The sequence below is a fragment of the Molothrus aeneus genome, chromosome W (assembly GCF_037042795.1).
Source record: "Molothrus aeneus isolate 106 chromosome W, BPBGC_Maene_1.0, whole genome shotgun sequence".
Taxonomy (NCBI): domain Eukaryota; kingdom Metazoa; phylum Chordata; class Aves; order Passeriformes; family Icteridae; genus Molothrus; species Molothrus aeneus.
The window spans coordinates 5,452,877-5,474,721 of record NC_089679.1 but is presented as its reverse complement, the minus strand read 5'-3'; the positions used below and the strand labels follow the sequence as shown (position 1 = coordinate 5,474,721).

Genomic DNA, 21,845 nt, shown 5'->3' with positions numbered 1-21,845 from the left:
AGCAATCAGCTGCTTAAACCCAGGAGTTTCAAACCACCTATATGATAAGCAGGAGTCCATAATAAACTGTCGCTGTTGTCACATGGATCTCTGAGAGTTTGTGCCATCCCTGTCTCCAACCAATGACCCCACGTAACAACATCCCAGTTCCCAGCCATGCTTTTAAGGGGCATCTGAAGGCCACAGAATCTGTGTTCCCATTCCTTTCTGCATGCACTGGGTTCCCAAAGTAGTTACAGGGTGGAAAGCAGAGACTTCCCAAACTTTCCAGATGTCAGAGGTGTTTACTGTGTCAAAGGAAGCTACATTTTCTAAGGTTCTACCAAGGGTGTATTTGTACCCAGCACCCAGATCCATTGCTCAGAGTGTAAGTGCACACTGTTGTCTGGAGCTATTTCCCACCACAGAGAGTGTGGGCAGGTGATGGGTGTAAAAAGACTGTTGACCTGATGCATTATGGCAGATTTTGTGTTTCTTGCTCAGTACTGCCAAAAGGAAAGAAGGTATTTCCATGGGTTGTTTTAAACAAAGACTAAAAACTCTACTGAGCATGCCATGTTCCTTAAATCCCTGATTTCAGTTTAAAGTGATTTCAGCTTCTCTGTGCCCCTGCATACTGAGGATTCACAGCACTCCTGCTCCATGAAGGCTCACTGGAACTATTTTCTGATGTTCAGAAATGACACATTGTACACACTGTACGACACAGCTGTACCTAGCAGGAGGGCAGAGTTTTCAAGGCCCATCATGTCAAGCCTATAGAAAAACCAAATAAGGAACCACCCCACCATTTGAATGCTGCAGCAACCATACAAAATTAAGCTCTGAGTATGTGGGGACAAAACTGATTAAACTCTGGCCTCAGCCAACTGTTATACAGTGGCCTGATGGAATGTATTTTTCTCCCTAAGAATGAAGACATAAGGAGGCCTCAGGAACAAAAAGCCCCTTAAATGTATGTGAACCTAGAGCCCTTTAGAGCCTTTACAGCCACATCTCAGCACCTGCCTTTTGATTGGGAAGGTTGTGTTCTGCTCCCACTGAGTAGAGAGAAATCACAGACGATTTACCATCCATTTCTGCACTTTGACGTTGGTACAAATGATGTCACAACAAAAAGTCTAAGATCAATCAAAATAAACTTCAGAGTGTGGATGCCATTGGACAGAGAGAGAAACGGCAAGTGTTTCTCACAGCAGCTTGTAAGAACTTTTAGGGAGTTGTAAGGATGTGATAACTTGTTAAGTATAAACAATCTACAAGTAGTGTTTTTCTACTTCATCTGTCTGTTCTTCTCAAAGACAGTGTGTGAAGAAGATATTTTTGTTAGTTAGCCAATGAAATAAAATCTATCGTATCACTCTATAAAAACTGCGCAGTTCTCTTTAATAAAACCTTCTTTGCTCTCTCTAAAATATTGCCTCCTGCCTATTCCTGTGTCATTCTCAGCGCAAGAGTGACATCAGAGTCCTGGGAAGAATGATAAAATATGCAGGAGCACAGGTAGTGTTTTCCTCAATTCTGGGGGATTTTCCTCAATAATAGGGAGAAACTTTGGAAGAAACAGGTGAGCCTAGAATATCAATACCTGGCTGCAGGACTGGTGCCTGCACTGAAATGTTGGGGTTTTAAGCAATGGAATAGCCTTCAAGAGGCAAAGTATTCTGGGTCTTGATGTCCAGATGGAGAAAGCACATTTTTGGACATAAGATGATGGGGCTGATCGAGAACTTGAATTGATGGGAAAGGGGATACCAACAGGAGAGTTGAAGGTAAGACAAGGGTTTGCATGGCATTGCCTGAGGGTAGAAATGCTAGTGGGAACATTTATGCTGCTCCTGGGAGCATGGAGGGCTCAGAAGCACACCTGAACTCATTGTACACCAACACGTGCAGTATGAGAAACAAACAGGATGAACAAGAAGCGTTGGTCAGTTCCCAGAGTTATGATGTCATTGATGTTAGTGAGACTTGGTCTAATAAGTCCCACAACTGAAATGCCAGGATGGAGGACTACAGGCTGTTCAGGAAGGCTAGGCAGGGCAAGCGAGGTGGAGGAGTTGCACTGTATGTGAGAGGTATAACTGTATGTCCATTTACAGTTTGGGTTGATGTGGTTGAGAGCCTCTGGGTGAGGATTAGGGGGATGGAAAACAAAGCAGCTGTCATGGTGAGTGTCTACTATTGATCAACCAGCCAAGGCAATGACACTGAGGAGTTAGTCTACAGGCAATTAGGAGAAGTCTCTGGATTGGTAGCCCTTGTCCTTATGGGAGATTTCAATTTTCCAGGCATCAACAGGGAATACCATTCTTCTGTGACAAGCAAGTCTGTAAAATTCCTGAAGTTTGTGGAAGATAACTTCTTGTCACAGGTACTCAGTGAACCAATTAGGAAAGATGCCCTCCTAGACTTCTTTGTGACTAGAGAAGGAATCATGGGAGATGTGATGGTGGTTGTCTTGGCCACAGTGATTACAAAATGGTTGAGGTTAAAATTTTCAGTGTAACGAGAAAAAAGTCAAAAGAGTTGATACCCTGGATTTCGAGAGAGCAAACTTTAAGCTACTCAGGGAGCTATTTAGCAGAGTACCCCAGGAATCTGCTTTTTAGTACCAAAGAGTCCATGAGTGCTGGTCAATCTTTAGGAACCACCTTTTAAATGTACAGGAGTAAGCAATCTCATTGTGTCCTAAGTCAAGTAAGCAGAGCAGAGGACCAGCTTGGTTGAACAGGAAACTCCTCCTGGAGCTCAAAGAGAAAAAGAAATGGTATGATCCCAGAAAGCGCGGTCAGGCTTCTCAGGAAGATTACAGAGCTGTGGTTAGTATATGTAGGGAGAAGACACAAAAGGCCAAAGCTCAATTAGAGTTGAAACTGGCCAGTGTTAGGTCAGACAACAAGAAAGGTTTTTTAAAGTGTGTTGATAACAGGAGGAGGTGTAAAGAAAACATTGGACTGCACTTGTTAAAGATGGTCATCTGAATGATAGAGATGAACAAAAAGCAGAGGCATTAAATGGGGTTTTTTTGCTTCAGTCTTTAATGATACTGATAGACCTTGGGCTGCCCCATCCTCTGAGTTGGAGAGCCATGACTGCAGGAACATTGCCTTCCTTTGAGGACACTAAAACTGTAAATTACCAGCTGTATCATCTGAATGTTCGTAAGTCTATGGGGCCTGATGGGATTCATCCTAGAGTTCTGAAGGAGCTAGAGGATGTTATGGCAGGACCCCTCTCAATCATCTACTAAAGGTCTTGGGAGTCTGGGGAGGTGCCTGCTGACTGGAAGCTAGGCAATATTATTCCAATCTATAAGAGGGGCATGAAGGAAGCCTCAGCGAACTACAGACTGGTTAGTCTAGCTTCGGTACCTGGAAAAATTATGGAGAAGATCATACTGGGTGCTATTGAAAGGTATTTAAAGAACAATGCAATCATCGGGCACAATTAATGGGTTCACAAAGGGAAAGTCCTATTAACTAATTTTATATTTTTCTATGATAATGTCAATTGCCTAGTGGATGAAAGGAAGGCAATGGATGTAGTTTTCTTGATTTTAGTAAGGCCATTGATACTGTCCCTTACAGCATCCTTCTGGACAAGTTGTCCAACTGTGGGATGAGCAGGTTTACAGTGCACTGGGTGAAGAGCTGGCTGAAGGGCAGAGCTCAAAGGTTTGTAGTGAATGGACTGTCAATTGTTTGTATTGTTTGTAGCGAATCTGACTGTCAACAAGTCACCAGCAGTGTTCCTTGGGGCTCAATTCTAGGGCCAGTTCTGTTCAATATCTTTATCAATGATCTGGATGCAGGAGTTGAATGCACCATTAGCAAGTTTGCAGATACCAAACTGGGAGTTGCTGTTGACTCGCTTAAGGGACAAGATATCTTGCTCTAGATAGATTGGAGCATTAGATTATGATTAATGGGATGAAATTTAACAAGTCAAAATGCCAGATTCTGCACCTGGGATGGAGTAATGCTGGGCACAAATATGACGTGGGAGAGGAGTGGCTGGAGACCAGCCCTGTAGAAAGGAAACTGGTAGTGCAGGTCAATAGCAAGCTCAGTAAAAGTTAGCAGTGAGACCTGGTGGCCAAGAGGGCAAACTGCATCATGGGGTGCATCCAACACAATATAACCAGTCAGTCAAAAGAGGTGATTATCCCGATGTATTCAGGGTTGGTGCAGCCATACCTTGAGTCGTGTGTGTAGTTCTGGGTCCTACAATTTAAGTAGGATGTTAAGGTCCTTGAATACATCCAGAGGAGGGCAACAAAACTGGTCAAAGGGCTGGAAGGTATGTCCTGAGAGGAGTGGCCAAGGATTTTTGGCTCATCTAGTTCAGAAAAAAAGCTGCTGAGGGGTGATGTCATTCCTCTCTCCATCTTCCTGAGGAGGGGAAGTGGAGAGGGAGGTGCGGCATTCAGTTTGCATGGCCAGGTTTTGGCAACCAGGTTGACTTCTGTGAGATCGGTGCAGGGGCAGAGATCCACCTGCAGCACATGGAGGAGGCCCACACCAGAGCAGATGAATTCCTGAGAGGAGGCTGTGAACCTCTGGGAGGCCCATGGAGAGAGGAGCCCATGCTGGAGCATCCTGTCCTTGAAGGACTGCACCCCATGGAAGAGTGACCCATGCTGCAGCAGTTTGCAGAGGACTGTTGCTCATGAGATGGACTCATGTTGGAGAAATTCACAGAGAATTGTCTCCCATGGGAGGAACCCCACACTGGAGCAGGGGAAGAACTGTCCCTGAGCAGTGGGAGAAACAATGTGTGATGAACTGACTATAACCCCCATTCACTGTCTTCCTGTGCCACTGGGGGAGGAGGGTGGAGCTTGAGAGGAAGGAGGGAAGGAGGGGGGAGGAAGGTGTTTTTAAGATCTTGTTTTACTTCTCATTATCCTGCTCTGTTTTTTTTAGTAATAAATTCAATCAATATCTTTAATTTGAGTCTGTTTTGCCTGACAGCATTTGGTGAGTGATGTTTCCCAGTCTTTAACTCATGAACCCTTCATTATATTTTCTCTCCTTTGTCCAGCTGTGGAAGGGAGTGATAGAAAGGCTTTGTTGGATACCTGGCATCCAGCCTGAGTCAACTCATTACAGGTGCTGATCTCTCCTCCCTGGTGTCCACTGAGAGGATACATGGGAATGGTTCAGAGCTGTGCCAGGAGAGGTTTAGACTGGATGTTAAGAAGCATTTCTTTGCCAAAAGGGTGGTCAAACACTGGAAAAGGTTTCCTAGAGAGGTAGTTGATGCACCAAGCCTGTCAGTGTTTAAGGCACTTAGACAATGCCCTTAATGACATGCTTTAATTTTTGATCAGGCCTGAATTGGTCATGTAGTTGCACCAGATGGTCACTGTAGATCTCTTCCAACTGAAATATTCTATTTTATTCTATTCTATTCTAGTCTAGTCTATTTTCATCATCTGGCTCAGGGCTGGTCACACCACAAAGCTGAGATTTTGATGTTGGGGTCAGAACTGAAAGCATCATCCTAGGGAAGCTTGTAAAAACTGTCAGAATTGCCAAGTGAATTTCAATAACAAAATCCTGTGGTGTCTCAGTGTGTTCATAGGCTTTCATAAGCAAGGGGCTAATTAGTCAAGTAAATGTTTTTCTGGGTGGACGAGCTATAGAGAGGGAAATGCATCCATTCAGGATGCACAGAAGCAGAGCATGTTCATTCAAAGAGAGCACTCCAGCCAAGTTGTCTTCCCACAGCCAGGGATTGTTCATTGCTACAGAATGCATATGAAGTGATGGGAAATAAGACATTGCCTTGATGCTCCTGGACCAGGGATAGATACATGCTGGCACTGCAGATGCTGTCTCTGGCCTAGTTCAGTTTCCTTTTGGTTCCATTTTACTCTTTGGAGGAAATGGACCTGGCCGATGTATACAGTGGTGATTGCCCAGACTGATGGTTCTTTGTGATCCCTCTACCCTAGTTGTGAGTCTCTTTTGCAGTGATAATAGCATGTTCCTCTGTGGGTTCTGTTGTAGAGGAGCAGTGCTGCTGAGGCAGAAAAGCATAATTCCAAACCTTGGAAATGAATTCCTGGTGTGGACAGGCATTGTTAAGGACTCTGCTTGTTAGCGTTCAAAAACACATAATCACATAAGCGATTATATGCGGTGCTTTTTATTCAAGAGCTCTGGGAATCGGGGTAATTTCCACCCAAATCTGATTCCGACCATACATTCGAGGTGAACGTGTTTTATACTCTATCATTACTGTGATGGTTTCACAGGAAATGTGTTTTTTAGGATGCTGTGTTTTGGCCAATGGATATTCAGACTTTAATATTGGCATTTAACCTGGCCATTAGGACATTGGACACGCCTCTGAGAACACAGGGTTAAAAGCAGAGCTCTCCCCTGGGAGGGTCCTTTTGGGTTTCCACGGGAAAGAGTTCAGGTCTCTCCCCCGGCCCAGCTGCTGGCTGGGCAGGGGGAGGGGAAAAGCCATGTGGCCGGGAGAGGTAGGCCTGACCCCGGGGGTGGAAGGGTGGAAGAGAGAGAGAGAGAGAGACATACCGGGAGCCATTGGGCAGCCCCCCCTGAGAGACACAGAGAGAGAGAAAAAGAGAGCCGCTGCCTGAGACTTTTACCTTGAAACTTGATAAACATGGGCCTGTGCCGGCAGCACGGCTGGGAAGGAGAAGAAGGGGGGGATGCAGCCGGCCGCTTGCAGGAGCTTTTAACCCCTTTTCGGAGAATGAGAACTTTAAAGAACATTGACTTTTCCTAGAAGATAGAGTGGAAGATGAGGAAGGAAATGTGCAAGTGTGAGAGAGGTCTGGGCGAGTGAGAAATAGTGGAAGAGTAGAGAAGAATCCTAGTGGGAAGAGATGATGGAGTGGCTTTTGCTGGACTCTTTTTGTACAGCCATGGACAGAACCATGTTCCTTGTGATACAGAGACTGCATTCTAGGGGGAGGCAATGCCTCAGAACCAAGAGGGTTCAGTGTTGGTGCCCCTCGGCCCCAGGGGGTGAAAAAATATGGGGGGGACAGGTGTCCCAAAGGAGAGATTGTGGGGGGGACAGGTGTCCCAAAGGAGAGACTGTGCCTTTTTTGGATCGGGACAGTGCATCCTTAAAAAGACAACCCTAGAAGCAACTCTGGTCCGTGTTCAGTGGTGAGAGCACTGGATATGAAAGGAAGAGGTCACGACGGCAGATGTACTCCGGGCAGTGCCACGAGTGACATGGAAACACATGAGGCTTCAGCTGTGTTTCCAGGGGAAGCCCATGGTACAAGAAGGACTCCTCTCCTTTTGATGAACTGAGGATTGATTGTTTGAAGAGTGGTGCTGGACTAAGTGTTGGTGATTTGGGAAATAGATGTATTGTGTTGGAAATTTGGTGGGGGGAGGAGGAAATGTATTTGTAAGGTTTTCATTTTCCCTGTGTGTGTTCCTTTTTATCTGTAGTTGGAGTGTAGTTAATAAAGTTTTGGGTTTTTTTCTTCCCTAAGTAGGAGCCTGCTTTGCTTATTCCTGGTCACATCTCACAGCAGAAACCAGGGAGAAGGTATCTTCATGGGGGGCACTGGCATTGTGCCAGTGTCAAACCATGACAATTACATAACTTTCATGTTAATTATTAAACTTATATTGTTCTATTGTATACACAGATTTCAGCTAAACATAGCCCCCTTTAAATTTCCAACATAGTTTCTCATGATTCTTCTTATGGTTATATAATAATTATATTTAATTACTAAACAATCACCACATCTAACAATTATATCTTTTATCATACTGCTTACGCAGGTGCAGTGATCTGAGAAAACACAAAGCCCAATATTTTCAAAGACTATTTTTAACATTTTCCAGGGCTCCACTATCATGCTGGTATGTCTTTAATCATCCCCATCTCCAGGGGCAGGGGCAGGGATGCAGTCTCTACCAGTTTCCAGACCTTTCTAGTCACTAGGGGGAAAGGAAGACACATCTCCAGGGATGGACTTGTCTCCTTTTAAGATGAATGTCTAACGCAGAATGGAATAAATCACTCTTTGAAAATCACCTTCCTCTTCTCTGGTGGTCTAGGAAGCCCTTTCTATTTGTTTGCTCTAGAGCCCAGCTTTGACATTGTTCTAGCAGAGTCCTCTGGTCCAGGACCAGAGTCCAGATCCTCAAAGGCACCTCAGAACATTTCTCACCTCCTGCTGTTCATGCACATGAATGTCTAATGTCACTGGAAGGTTACCCACAAGGATAAGCTACAGTCAGTATATCAACTTGTAAGAAAAATAGGGTCTGGTTTTCATTTAAAGAGTTTAAGTAGAATTTTAACCATTTGAGCCTGAGCTAGTCCAGGTGGCTTGGCCCTTTCCCTGACGTGAACTGCTGGTTGCGTGTTCCTTCCATGTGGGACCTCATATGTTCCAGTGCTAGACTGCACCACCACAGAAGGCAATATCTGGCCATTGCACCATCATTTAACATAACATGTCTAATCCCATGCCTTCCTGCAGCCAGCAGATTGAGGGTCTGTGGTCTGACAAGGGGAGGCTTCCTTGACCCTTAGTGTGGGAAGATTTACTCAACCCTTAGTGTTTAATTTGTCTGTCAGCATCCCAGGAAAGTTGAGACCCTTGTGCCTGACCAGTTTGTCAGCGTCCCGTTAGAGGGATCCTTCACTGAGCTGTCCTATTAGATAGGAGTGTGGTTTGACTGACTTAATTAGAGTAACACATCAACAGCATAAGGGAGACCCCTCAGCAGGTCTTTCTCTTTATTAGTGTTACCTGCTGCTGGCAACTGCCAGTGTCCACAAAGGATTCACACAAACAGTTTATGTAATAACACTCTATTAATATAAAATCATGACAGGTTGTCAAGGTTTAGGGCAAATTTGGAGGAGAATTTCCAAATTAGGGCTCCTCCAGTAAGCCAACCCACACAGCCCCTCCCCCCAACCAGTTCGGGAAGGATTTCTCGGAGAGGAGTGGAAAGAACCTGTTTATTTAACAAGCACAGCACCCCCCAGCACACAAAATGAACAATACTGGATGACACCACTCTGAAAAAAAGATGACAAATTCAGAAAGTCTCTCTTGGGGGGTGGTCACTCTGTTCTCAGTCCCTCCGGTGCTGGGGCTGCTGCTGCAGGCCAGAAGGTGCAGGATCTTGGTGTTTCTCAGGTCCCAGTCCGGAGCAGGTTCGAAATGATCAGAAAAAGGAAAGGAGAAACCGTCCAGGAAGAAATTGGACAGTTTAGCTGAACTAGCTAAAGAGCAAAAGCAAGCAGAAGCGAAGAAAGCAAGAGCGAGAGAGCAAAAGCAAAAAGCAAAAACAGCAAAAGCAAAAGCTGCAGTCTCTGTGTCCCGCCAGGCTGATAAGAAAACCAAAACAAAACTTTCCCTCTTCAGAGCCGGTCTTAAAGGTACAGAACATAATATCCAACATTAACAGAACACATGAATGGGGATACAAGCATCATAACGTCACCCTAGGACATTCCACCCCTTATCCCCATATCATCAGCATACTACCACACATCATGCATTTATTCACACAAAATTTCCATCTGCTCCCCCAAAATTTACAAGCAATACCCATCATGCCCTCATCACATCCCCACACTGGACCACTGAATCCAGGCCCTATACTACAGAGCGGCAGGATTTCACCCCTTTCACCTTACTCACTCAAAGCTCCATCTATCACTTGCTCAGACCTTCAACACTTACACATTTCCTTCTATCTCATGTCTGTATGGTTTAATGTACAGGCAATGGCAGTAACATCCAACAAACAGTGATATTGCATATCATTCTCACCCCACAATCAGATCTCCCTGTGGTACACATCGTGTTGTTCCATCTCTTTGCATTATCCACCATGTGCAACCTGGTCCCTGAGCAAAGACAACCCCACGAATGGGTTTGTCTGTACTCAAGGCAGAATTGACCCACACAGTCTTCCCTAATAAACCTCTGACACGTACCACTGGGACTTTATCTCCATCTATTACATTCAGGGACTCAGACTCGGCAGGACCTGCTCGGTTGGTGGAACCTCGGGTGTTAACTAACCAGGTGGCCTTTGCTAAATGCTGCTCCCAATTTTTGAAAGATCCCCCACCCAAAGCTTTTAGCTGGGTTTTTAGTAGTCCATTGTACCTCTCCACTTTGCCTGCAGCTGGTGCATGGTAGGGGATATGGTACACCCACTCAATGCCATGTTCGCTAGCCCAGGTGCTGATAAGGCTGTTCTTGAAATGAGTCCCATTGTCTGACTCAATCCTCTCAGGGGTACCATGTCTCCACAGGATTTGGTTTTCTAGGCCCAGGATGGTGTTCCGGGCAGTAGCATGAGACACAGGGTAGGTTTCCAACCATCCAGTGGTGGCTTCCACCATGGTCAGCACGTAGCGCTTGCCCTGGCGTGTCTGGGGCAGTGTGATGTAGTCTATCTGCCAGGCCTCCCCATACTTGTACTTGGACCACCGCCCACCGTACCACAGGGGCTTCACTCGCTTGGCCTGCTTGATGGCAGCACGTGTCTCACAGTCATGGATAACCTGTGAAATACTGTCCATGGTTAAATCCACCCCTCGGTCTCTTGCCCACTTATAGGTGGCATCTCTGCCCTGATGGCCTGAGGCATCATGGGCCCATCGAGCTAGAAATAACTCTCCCTTGTGTTCCCAATCTAGGTCTATCTTGGACACCCCTATCTTTGCTGCCTGGTCTACCTGCTCATTGTTTTGGTGCTCCTCATTGGCTCTACTCTTGGGGACATGGGCATCTACATGGCGGACTTTCACAGGTAGCCTCCCTATCCTGGTAGCAATATCTTTCCACTCATCAGCAGCCCAAATTGGTTTTCCTCTACGCTGCCAGTTAGCCTTTTTCCACCTCTCCAGCCATCCCCACAGAGCATTGGCTACCATCCATGAATCAGTGTAGAGGTAGAGCTTTGGCCATTTCTCTCTTTCTGCAATGTCCAGGGCCAGTTGAACGGCTTTGAGTTCTGCAAGTTGACTTGATCCACCTTCTCCTTCAGTAGCTTGTGCAACCTGTCATGTGGGGCTCCATACGGCTGCTTTCCACTTCCGGTTCATCCCTAAGATGCGACAGGAACCGTCAGTGAAAAGAGCATAGCGTGTTTCCTCTGGGGGCAGTTGGTTATATGGAGGAGCCTCTTCAGCCCATGTCACTGGTGTCACTGGTTCTTGTTCTTCATCTGTGACACCAAAATTCTCACCTTCGGGCCAATTTGTAATTACCTCCAAAATCCCAGGGCGATTCACTTTACCTATATGGGCGCGCTGAGTGATAAGAGCAATCCACTAGCTCCATGTGGCACTGGTGGCATGGTGAGTGGAAGGAACCTTGCCTTTGAACATCCACCCCAGCACCGGTAGTCGGGGTGCCAGGAGGAGTTGCGCTTCTGTACCAATCACCTCTGAGGCAGCTTGGACTCCTTCATAGGCAGCCAAGATTTCCTTCTCTGTTGGAGTGTAGTTGGCTTCCGACCCTCCGTAGCCTCGACTCCAAAATCCCAGTGGTCGACCCCGAGTCTCCCCAGGCACCTTCTGCCAAAGGCTCCAGGACAAGCCATGGTTCCTGGCTGCAGAATAGAGCATGTTCTTCACATCTGGTCCCGTCCTAACTGGGCCAAGAGCTACTGCATGAGCGATCTCCTGCTTGATCTGGACAAAGGCCTGTTGCTGCTCAGGGCCCCAGTGGAAAGTGTTCTTCTTGCGGGTGACCAGGTAAAGAGGGCTCACGATCTGACTATACTCAGGAATGTGCATCCTCCAAAAGCCTATGGCACCTAGGAAAGCTTGTGTCTCTTTCTTATTGGTGGGTGGAGACATTGCTGTGATCTTGTTGATGACGTCTGTAGGAATCTGACGCCGTCCATCTTGCCACTTCACTCCCAGGAACTGAATCTCACGAGCTGGTCCCTTTACTTTGCTCTTTTTAATGGCGAAACCAGCTCCCAGGAGGATTTGGATGATTTCCTTTCCTTTCTCAAACACTTCCGCGGCTGTGTTCCCCCACACAATGATGTCATCAATATATTGCAGATGTTCTTGAGCCTCACCCCTTTCTAGTGCAGTCTGGATCAGTCCATGGCAGATGGTAGGACTGTGCTTCCATCCCTGGGGCAGTCGGTTCCAGGTATACTGCACTCCCCTCCACGTGAAAGCAAACTGAGGCCTGCATTCTGCTGCCAGAGGAATGGAGAAAAATGCATTGGCAATGTCTATAGTGGCATACCACCTCGCTGCCTTGGACTCGAGCTCGTACTGGAGCTCTAATATGTCTGGCACGGCAGCACTCAGTGGTGGAGTCACCTCATTCAATGCACGGTAGTCTACAGTCAATCTCCATTCTCCTTCAGATTTTCGCACAGGCCAAATGGGGCTGTTGAAGGGTGAGTGGGTCTTGCTGACCACCCCTTGGCTCTCCAGCTCTCGGATCATCTTATGGATGGGGATCACAGCATCTCGAGTGGTTCTATACTGTCGTCGATGCACTATGGAGGTGGCAATTGGCACCCGTTGCTCTTCTCCCATCAGACATCCTACTGCAGATGGATTCTCAGACAGCCCAGGCAAGGTGTTCAATTGCTGGATGCCCTCTGTCTCTACAGCAGCTATCCCAAATGCCCACTTGAGTCCTTTTGGGTCTTTGAAATACCCACTTCGAAGGTAGTCTATGCCCAAAATACATGGGGCCTCTGGGCCAGTCACAATAGGATGTTTCTTCCACTCATTCCCAGTGAGGCTCACATCAGCTTCCACCAAAGTGAAATCCTGGGATCCCCCTGTCACACCAGCAATAGAAACAGACTCTGTCCCCACATGTCTCGACGGAATTAATGTACATTGCGCGCCAGTATCAACCAAAGCTTTATACTCTTGTGGTTCAAAGGTTGTTGGTGATAGTGGCTGACTGCAAAAATATACTTGAAGAAATATGCAGGTGTCGTGGTTTGACACTGGCACAATGCCAGGCATCCACGAAAGCTGCTCACTCACCCTTCCCTGCCACAGCTGGTCAGAGGAGAAAAAAAAATTAAAGAAGAGCGCATGAGCTAAGGACCGTGAGAAAATATTTCAACCAGGCTCAACTTAAAGTTGCAAAGTGAATTTATTACTAACAAAGTCAGAGTAGGATAATGAGAAGTAAAATAGGCCCTTAAAACATCTTTTCTTCCCCCAGCCCGCTCTCTCCTTCCCACTGACAGGGCAGGGAGACAGGGTACGTGGGTTTGGTCAGGTCATCACCCGAGGTTTTCTTCCGCTGCTCACGGAGAGGAGTCCTTCCCCTGCTACACTGTGAGGTCCCTCCTACAGGAGAGTGTTCTCTGCGAACTTCTCCAGTGCGGCTCCAATCTCACAAGCAGCAGCAGTCTTCCCAAAACTGCTGCAATGCGAGTCCCTCCCACGGGCACACAGTCCTCCCAAAACTGCTGTGGCATGGGTCACTCTTCCAATCGGTGCAGTCCTCCAAGGACAGGCTTCTTCAGCCTGGAAGCAAGGGCCCTCTCTCTCCACCGGGTCTCCCACTGGATCACAGCCTCCTCCAGACATCTACCCATTCCAGCATGAGCATCTCCCCCATGGGCTGCGTGTAAATCTCTGCATCCTCCATGGATCCCCATGGGCTGCAGGGGGACAGCCTGCTTCACCATGGTCATCACCATGACCTGCAGAGGAATCTCGGCTCTGACACCTGGAGAACTTCCTGCCCCTCCTTCTTCACTGACCTTGGTGTCTCCATGTTGTTTTCCCTCACATGTTCTCACCTCCTCCTCTTCTCTGACTAGAAGAAAAAATTGCACGTGGCCCACTTTGTTTTGATTTTCGTCTTAAATATGTTATCACAGAGGTGTTACCAACCTTTCTAATTGGCCCAGCTTTGGCCAGCAGCATGTCCATCTTCAGAGCCATCAGGGATTGACTCTGCCAGACATGGTGCAAGCTTCTAGCAGCTTCTCACAGAAGCCACCTCTGTGGCCCCCCTGCTACAAAAAACCAAGCCATGCAAAACCAACACAAGAGGCAAGCTCTTATTTTCAATAAAATGTTTAGCACACGCATAGAGTATGATTCTTACCCAATAGGCATCCATATGGGGGAGAAGACAGGTTCAGCCCATCAACTGATCCCAGCAGTTATAATGGAGTCTTCCCTAACTTTTCCCCCATCCTCAACTGATTTTTATACTATTTCTTTGTGTTTATTGTGTTTAGATGAGTCTTGAGTGACTCTAGTCAGGCATACCTTTGTTACTGATTGGTGTAAAATTCTTTAGCTTTGCTTTTAAAGATACAGTCAAAAAGAATATAGAGCGCATGCCCAGTGAGGGGTGGTCATACCTTGGAGGCAGGTAACTTTGGGATGGAGGTGTGCATTATTATTAGGCGTTAATAAAGCAAGTTCATTTAAGGAGAGGAATTTCCCCACAGTTGCTGGCTCAGCAGTAGGATGTCTTCCCCTATTGCCCCTGACTGACAGGTGTTATGTGGTTTATCAGTTGTAAAGTATCATTGAGTTCCCTTCCCTGCAAGGATTTCCAGAGTCTGGCCATGGTTTCTCCACTCTGCTCCAACCCTCCATTCCATCACCCTTTGCAGATGTGTGTGTATGGGGAATCATCATGGAATAGGTTTCAAGTCATGCCAACCACATTCCATCCAGGGAGCAACAAGTGATTTACTGTATAATTTCTGTACTGTTATAACTCCTGTTAAGATGCCAATACAACTCTTCAGTTTCTTCTAATTGTATCCCCAGTTACCTGTCCACAGGGTCCTCAGTCATTTTCCTACAGTCTCCAAGGACTTAGTTTTCTTCAGTACTACTAGGAAGCATCCAGCTCTTGGAGTCATGTTTTTGAAAAGCAGCTGTATCTTTCCTCTTCCCAGACTGTTAGAGAAAAGGTTCTTATCTGGGAAGCCTGGACACAGGTGGTGGCCTGCCACTTACCAACTTACACATCCTGTATATATATATATATCCATGTTTAATTTAGTTTCTAGCTTCTAGTGGGAAGAAGTGAATGTGTTTGAAAACCAATTTTATTTAATATGGTGCTAAATAGAGACAGTTACAAGAAGTTTGATGTTTGCCATGAAAGGAGTTTGAATATCATAGAATCATAAAACAGAATTATAGAATATGCTGAGTTGGAAGGGACCCATCAGGATCATCTAGTCCAACTCCTGGCGCACACAGAACAACCCAAGAATGACACCATGTGCCTGAGAGCTTTGTCCAAATGCTTCTTGAACTCTGTCAGGCTTGGTGCTGTGACCACTTCCCTGGGGAGCCTGTTTCAGTGCTCAACCACCCTCTGGGTGAAAAACTTTTTCTTCATAACTAACATAAGCCTCCCTTGAAACAATTTCAGGCCATTCTCTCGAGTCCTGTCACTGATCACCAGAGAGAAGAGATCAGTGCCTGCCCCTCCACTTCCCATTGTGAGGATGCTGAAGACCACCATGAGGTCTCCCCTCAGTCTTCTCTTCTCTAGGCTGAACAAACCAAGTGATCTCAGCCACTCTTCATAAGGCTTCCCCTGTAGACCCTTCACCATCCTTGTGGCCCTCCTTTGGATGCTCTTCAATAGATTAATGTCTTTTATATTGTTGTGCCCAAAACTGCACACAGTACTCGAGGTGAGGGCCTTACCAGTGCAGAGGGGGACAATCACCTCCTTTGGCTGATGATGCTGTGCTTGATGTACCCCAGGACACAGTTGGCCCTCCTGGCTGACAGGGCACTGCTGACTCATATTCAACTTGCCATCAACCAGGACCCTGATGTCTTGAGAAGGCTGACCTGGAACAGAGACTAAACAGAGTGAAAATAATAAAGTAGGTGTTTATTAAAAGGCCTAAAAGGATACACCTTGGGCAGTACAAGAGCCTGGCCAGGGCTACACCCAAGATAGACCCAAAATGGTCACAAAATGGATGACCAGTTACAAAGTTTTACACTTTTATAAGTTTTGGTCAATTTTCATATTGGGGTAATTGTCCAATTATAGCTTCAGGTTATGAAGTTCCATCCTCCTTGTTTGCTCTCTTCAGTTCCCCGTTGTTTATGCTTTTTGGGCCTGAAGCTTGTAACAGTTGTTCTTGGTTCTCAAGCTGGAAAAGGATTGTTTTGTCTAAGTACCCTGTAAAGAGAGCTTACAAACACTTAATATGAAGCTCAGAGCTACATACCTAGGCAGCACAGAATCTGAAAAATATAAAAAGCTAAAACTTAAGGCATCAACCCCAAGGTCCCTTTGCCCTGTGCTGCTTTCCAGCCTCTTGTTGCTTAGTCTATAGACACATCCAGGGTTGCCCTATCCTGGTTGCAGAATTCAGCACTTGTTTGTCACTGTCATATTTTCTGAAAAATCGCTTTGCCCAGGATTCTTCTCCTGGGAAGCTGAGAAGCCTCAAACAAAAATGAAAACAATAATTATCTGATTCACTTCTCCTCTGTTTTGCTGCTTTGGAATGTGGTTTGGACATTGTTTACCAACAGGTGCTTGCTTCATTGGTTTCATGTGAATTGTTTTTACTTAATGACCAATCACCGTCCAGCTGTGTCAGGACTCTGGAAGGAGTCACGAGTTTTTCATTAGTCTCTTTTAGCCTTCTATCTGTATCCTTTCTCTATTCTTTAGTGTAGTTTAGTATAGCATTCTTTAATATAATATAGATCACAAAATAATAAATTAGCCTTCTAAGAACATGGAGTCAGATTCATCATTTCCTCCCTTCAACGGGAGTCTCAGAAAATACCACACTTGTCCTTGTTAAACTTTATATGGTTGGTGATTTGTTGAGGTCTCTTTGCAGGTCCTCTCTGTCCTTAAGGGAGTCAACAGCAAACTTACTTAGTATTCCTTTGAGTCCTTGTCTTGGTTTGAAATAACAGGCATCTGCTTAAGGAAGGCAGGAGCCTCCCCTGAATTGGAAAATATAAACCCTCTCCCTCTGAATTATTATGATTTTGAAATTAAAAGGCTCTCAGGCAAAGATATGGGAATAGGAATAACAGTTCTTTACTAGGAAAAACTAAAAATACAAATGCAATAGTACAAACAAAAAAAACCAGCACTGACAGAGTCAGAATACCACCTGACACCCTGTTGGTCAGGGTGTTGGTAGCAGTCTGATTAAATGGTGGCTGCAGTCCTCCTGGAGTGACAGATGTGGTTTTGTTGAAGCAGTGATCATGTAGAAGGGTGGAGTTTTCCTCTGAAGATCCAGTGGTGGTGTAGATGGGCCTAGTCTTCCTCTGGGAATCCAGTGGAGAAAAAAGCTGCTCCTCTAGGAATCCAGTGGGAATAGGCTGCCTGTGGTGTTCCAAATCTCAGATTATATTTAGGTAGGAATGCTTGGCTCTTCCCTCTGGGCAGAGCATGTCACAATGGGATGATGTAATTCTACCAGTCATGCAGTGAGACTCAATGGCCCATTAACAGAAGATATCTGTCTGGAGGGAGGATTGGTTGTGGAAGAGATAAAGAAAGCTCCACAGATAGGAATAGAATACACACACCTATTTCCAACTGAAGACAGTCCTGCATCCTAGTCATTAATGACAATATCGAAGACAACTGGGCATAGGATGCAGCCCTGTGGAACCCTACTAGTGACCAATCTCTAGTCTGATTTAACCCCATTGACTCTCTGTGCCCAACTGCTGAGCCAGTTGTTCACCCATCACGTAACATGGTTATCCAGCTGTGTGCTGGACATTTTGTCCAGAAGGATATTATGCGACACAATACTAAAAGCTTTTCTGAAATAAAAAGAGATTGCATCTACTGGCTTCCCTTGATCAGCTAGGTGTGTTATCCTGTTGTAGAAGGAAATCAGGTTCGATAAGCTGGACTTTCTCCTTATGAAGCAATGCTGGCTGTGACCAGTGCTGTGTTGTCCTCCATTTGTCAATACCTCCCAGAATAATCTTTTCCATTATTTTACTGGTCACTGAACTGAGACTCACAGACCTGTAGTTTCCAAGGTCCTCCTTTTTGCCCTTCTTGAAAATCGGGACAACATTAGCTAGCTTCCAGTCAGCTGGCACCTCTCTGGATTCCCAAGACTACTCAAAAATCATATTTTCATCAGTGCTGGAGTTGCCTGAATTGGCACTTTGTATATCTAAATCCTCTGCTATGCTGTACCATAGAGTACAAAACTAACTGAATTAGGCTGCCTACAAGTAGGCATAATGGGGTGGACTCAGTGTTTGAGGAACTTTGGTTTTCAGGGGGATTTCAGTGGCAGTGAAAAATGCTGTGCTGACAGATACTGAAATTAAATCTTTCTAGTTAGTCAAAACCAAATAGATCCAGCTTGGGAACTACAGACTTCTTTACTCCTCTCCAAGAGGGACTGGAGATTGAATTCTCTTACTCATTTAGTCCTTATTTCTTCTGAGATGGACTTTAACACAGCTGGTCATGAGTTTTTTAGTTTTACTCATGAGGCAGACTGGTCCACTTGGAACTCAGCTGAAACTGCAAATGTGTTTCATACAACACCCCAAAGTCATCACATGGAAATTGTTTTGGACTACTGCGAGAGCAGGCTGAATTTGAACTGGCAACCCACCCTCTATATTATATTCTCAGTATTATCTATCATATAAGCCAGATGTTGAAATCTGGTGTTTTCTGGGGTACTTACAGTACCCCGGAAACTAAACATAGCACACTAAACATGCTTCCAAAGTTTTGTCTAGGTTTCAGCCATTCAAAACACTGGCATGTTCTCTGTTCCCTCTGAATGTGGGTGGGAATGGACTCACCTAACAGTCAGAGAACAGACTGCAGAACTTTTAGTTTAATTATTGTTTTGTTTCATTTTCTTTCTCAACAGGATCCAACAGCTGCATCTATTTTGGACAGAGATTGTGGTATGAGAGGAGAGACTGTAGCCATGAACTGTAAGCCATCCCCACTTCAAGTGAAATTAGGTGAGTCTTTGCTGATGGAGAGTAAAAAGGCCGAATCCAAGGTCTGAAATATGGTGAGGTGCTTGTGGGACCATATGGAGATCTTCATGTGTATGGCTGAGCATGCCAGCTCAGCTCAGACAATTCCAGAGAACTTTATCGGTGTGATACTTCTGCAAATATGCAAGGGCACTTTATCACAGGCTGTGGTAGAGGAAGAAAACTATGCCTTGAAAGGAAGATATAGCTTTTTAAACCTACAGATTTTTATCAAGGGTTTGGGTAGGAAAAGAAAGAATATAATATAGAGGGAGTGTATAGAAGAGAAGACAGGATAACTGCAAACAAAAGGGAAAGGATCAGAGACTTGGACTACCAGGAAGAGCAGTGTTACTGCAAGCTGGAGGGTTTGAAGGTTTGTAAAGGTTTACATAGAAATACTCATGCTATTTCTGAGCAATATTTTTGAATTTCTTGAAGCAGAATTATATTAGCACAATAGTCTACTTCCTCACAAAGCTAATGCTTACAAGAGGACAGCAATCCACACATGACTGTCCAGTCTCCAAAATCTGAGCCTCTATTGTGCCACCAGACTCAAAGACCTGACAGGGGAGAGATCAAAGGAAGTGTACATTTTGCTCTGAGCATGAATAAAAAAATGGGAATCTAAGTCTTGAAAATTTCACATAGGGGCAGGAAGCAGTCCCCTGGTTATCCTTCATATCAGAACAAATGACACTGACAGGATGCTGCTGGAGCTGGTTGAGGTTGACCTGTTGGAGTGGGTCCAGAGGAGAGCCACAAAAATGGTCACAGGGATGGAACACCTCTTCTATCAGGAAAGGTTGAGAGAGTTGGGGTTGTTTAGCCTAGAGAACAAAAGACTTTGGGGAGACCTTATTGCAGCCTTTCAATACTAAAAAGGGGGCTTATAAGAAAGATTGGGACAGACTTTTTAATAAGGCCTTTAGCAACAGAACCCAGGATAATGGTTTTAAAGAGGGTAGATTCAAACTAGGTATAAGGATGAATTTTTTTTTATGATGAGGGTGGTGAACCACTAGAACAGGTTTCCAAGAGAGGTTGTAAATGCCCCATTCCTGGAAACATTCAAGGTCAGATTGGATGGGACTCTGAGCAACCTAGTCTAGTTGAAGATGTGCCTGCTTATTGCAGGAGGTTTGAATTAGATGACCTTTAAAGGTCCCTTCCAACCCAAACCATTCTATGATTGTATGCCATGCTAGGTAAGGCTCTGAAAGAAGTGGGTGCCCAGATGTTCAGTGGAATAGCTCTGACCACTACCAAATGAGTGACAGGGAAGTGTCTCTGTGACCTTGCATTAGAGAGACAAGACACACTCTTGTTCATGCAGTGAAAAAAGGTCCCGGTTTACTCACACATCCCATTCTATAGAGTTTTACAAACATATCATGCCAACTTCTAATAGGTCAGTAACTAGATGTTACCCTGTAAGGATTGGTCAGTTCACCAAAGATGCCTACGTGCTGGCAAGTGTCTGTTTTTAGATATTGTTTGCATTTTTTCTCTTGGACGGTTCAGAATAGTTTATACAGGTGCAAGTAACAGTCCCAGTCCTAGAATTCTTTCTCAGGCAAACAAGCTGGTTTTTACCATTACAGGATTCCATTCTCAGGAAAGGTTGACAGATTTCTCACTGGTACAGTTGATTCAAGTTAGAATTCAGTCTGTGAGGCTTTTACAGGCCTGCTGTTCAGCCACCACAGGTAAGGTCAGCAAACAGCGAAGGTTTGAAGATATGGGGAAGTTTGGGCATTGGTGTATAATTATGAAGACGTTCTCTGATAGATAGGTTTCACCTAAGGGCCTGGAGTACTCCTGCAAACACTGGTGTTGGCCTCATTTCTAAGAGAAACCTTAAAGAAACACCAGGAAAAAGCTGGGAAGTGCTTGTGAAATCTCAAGGCTCTGACTGAGTATAAATTGAATAATCACACAAATCTGGTCATCACAGTGCAGAAAAGAATGTCACAGAGTAGGCCCATGGACAGCAAAGGAAAATAAAGTGGCTGAATAAGCAAGATCTTGCTGGAAGAGTGGCTAGGGAGGAGAAGTCAGAAAGATGAATATGTAAATGTAGCAAGATTATGCAGCAAAGTGCAGGACCTTGAGCTACTGATACAGGATATGAGTGAATGCATTGGGACAGTAGATCTTTCCTGCAATCTCAGTGATGAACACTCTGAAAACCAGTGGCTGCTTTTCAGGAAAATGCAGGGAGCAGCAGTGTGTATTAATAACAGCACAACTCGCAGTTTAGTAAAAGATTATCACTTCCAGCATGCCATATGCCACCATGATCCTTTTTCACTGCCAAAAGAGTTCTGTAATGTTTTTAGAGAGATAATTGCTACTGCAGCAGTTGTTTTGTATAATTTAACATCAGGAATCAGGTTGGAAAGCAATGAATTCTATGACTGGTAAGTCTGAGATGTTCTTGTATTTCTAGGCACTAAAAATAAAAATATTCTCCAGAAATTCACTAACATGTCAGGAAATGGTGCTATTATAGACTTGGCTTTGGTAAGTCACAAAGATGATATAGAAGACTTGATCATAGGAAATAGTTTTGGATTCAAGGACAACAAGTACAATCCACGCAAATTAAATGAAAAGATAATTTGAAGTAGATCTATAACAAAAATAAGTTTTATAAATTAAGAGTTCAAGCAGAGTCAGGAAATTAAAAAGCCCAGGAACTCAAACACATCAGGTGGTGTTGAAGGAGAAAGTATCAGGAAAAAAGGACATTGCTAATGGAATTGTCCAACAGCCATTTCATTTATATGTTCGTTAATGACTTTGACACAAAAAACAAGTTGGGAAAGAAAATTTAATCATAACAG

The 21,845-nt window shown here is 45.0% G+C and overlaps 1 protein-coding gene across 6 annotated transcripts in view; it reads left to right on the top strand.

Annotated features, from left to right (window-relative positions):
* LOC136568552 (protein FAM219A-like) overlaps nucleotides 1-21,845 on the top strand; it is a 279,252-nt gene that overhangs the window by 90,900 nt on the left and 166,507 nt on the right. For all 6 annotated transcript variants that reach the window (XM_066568571.1, XM_066568570.1, XM_066568568.1 and 3 more), the window contains one exon: nucleotides 18,879-18,975. In XM_066568571.1, coding sequence (XP_066424668.1) covers nucleotides 18,879-18,975 — 97 coding nt within the window. The remainder of the gene's footprint in view (nucleotides 1-18,878; nucleotides 18,976-21,845) is intronic.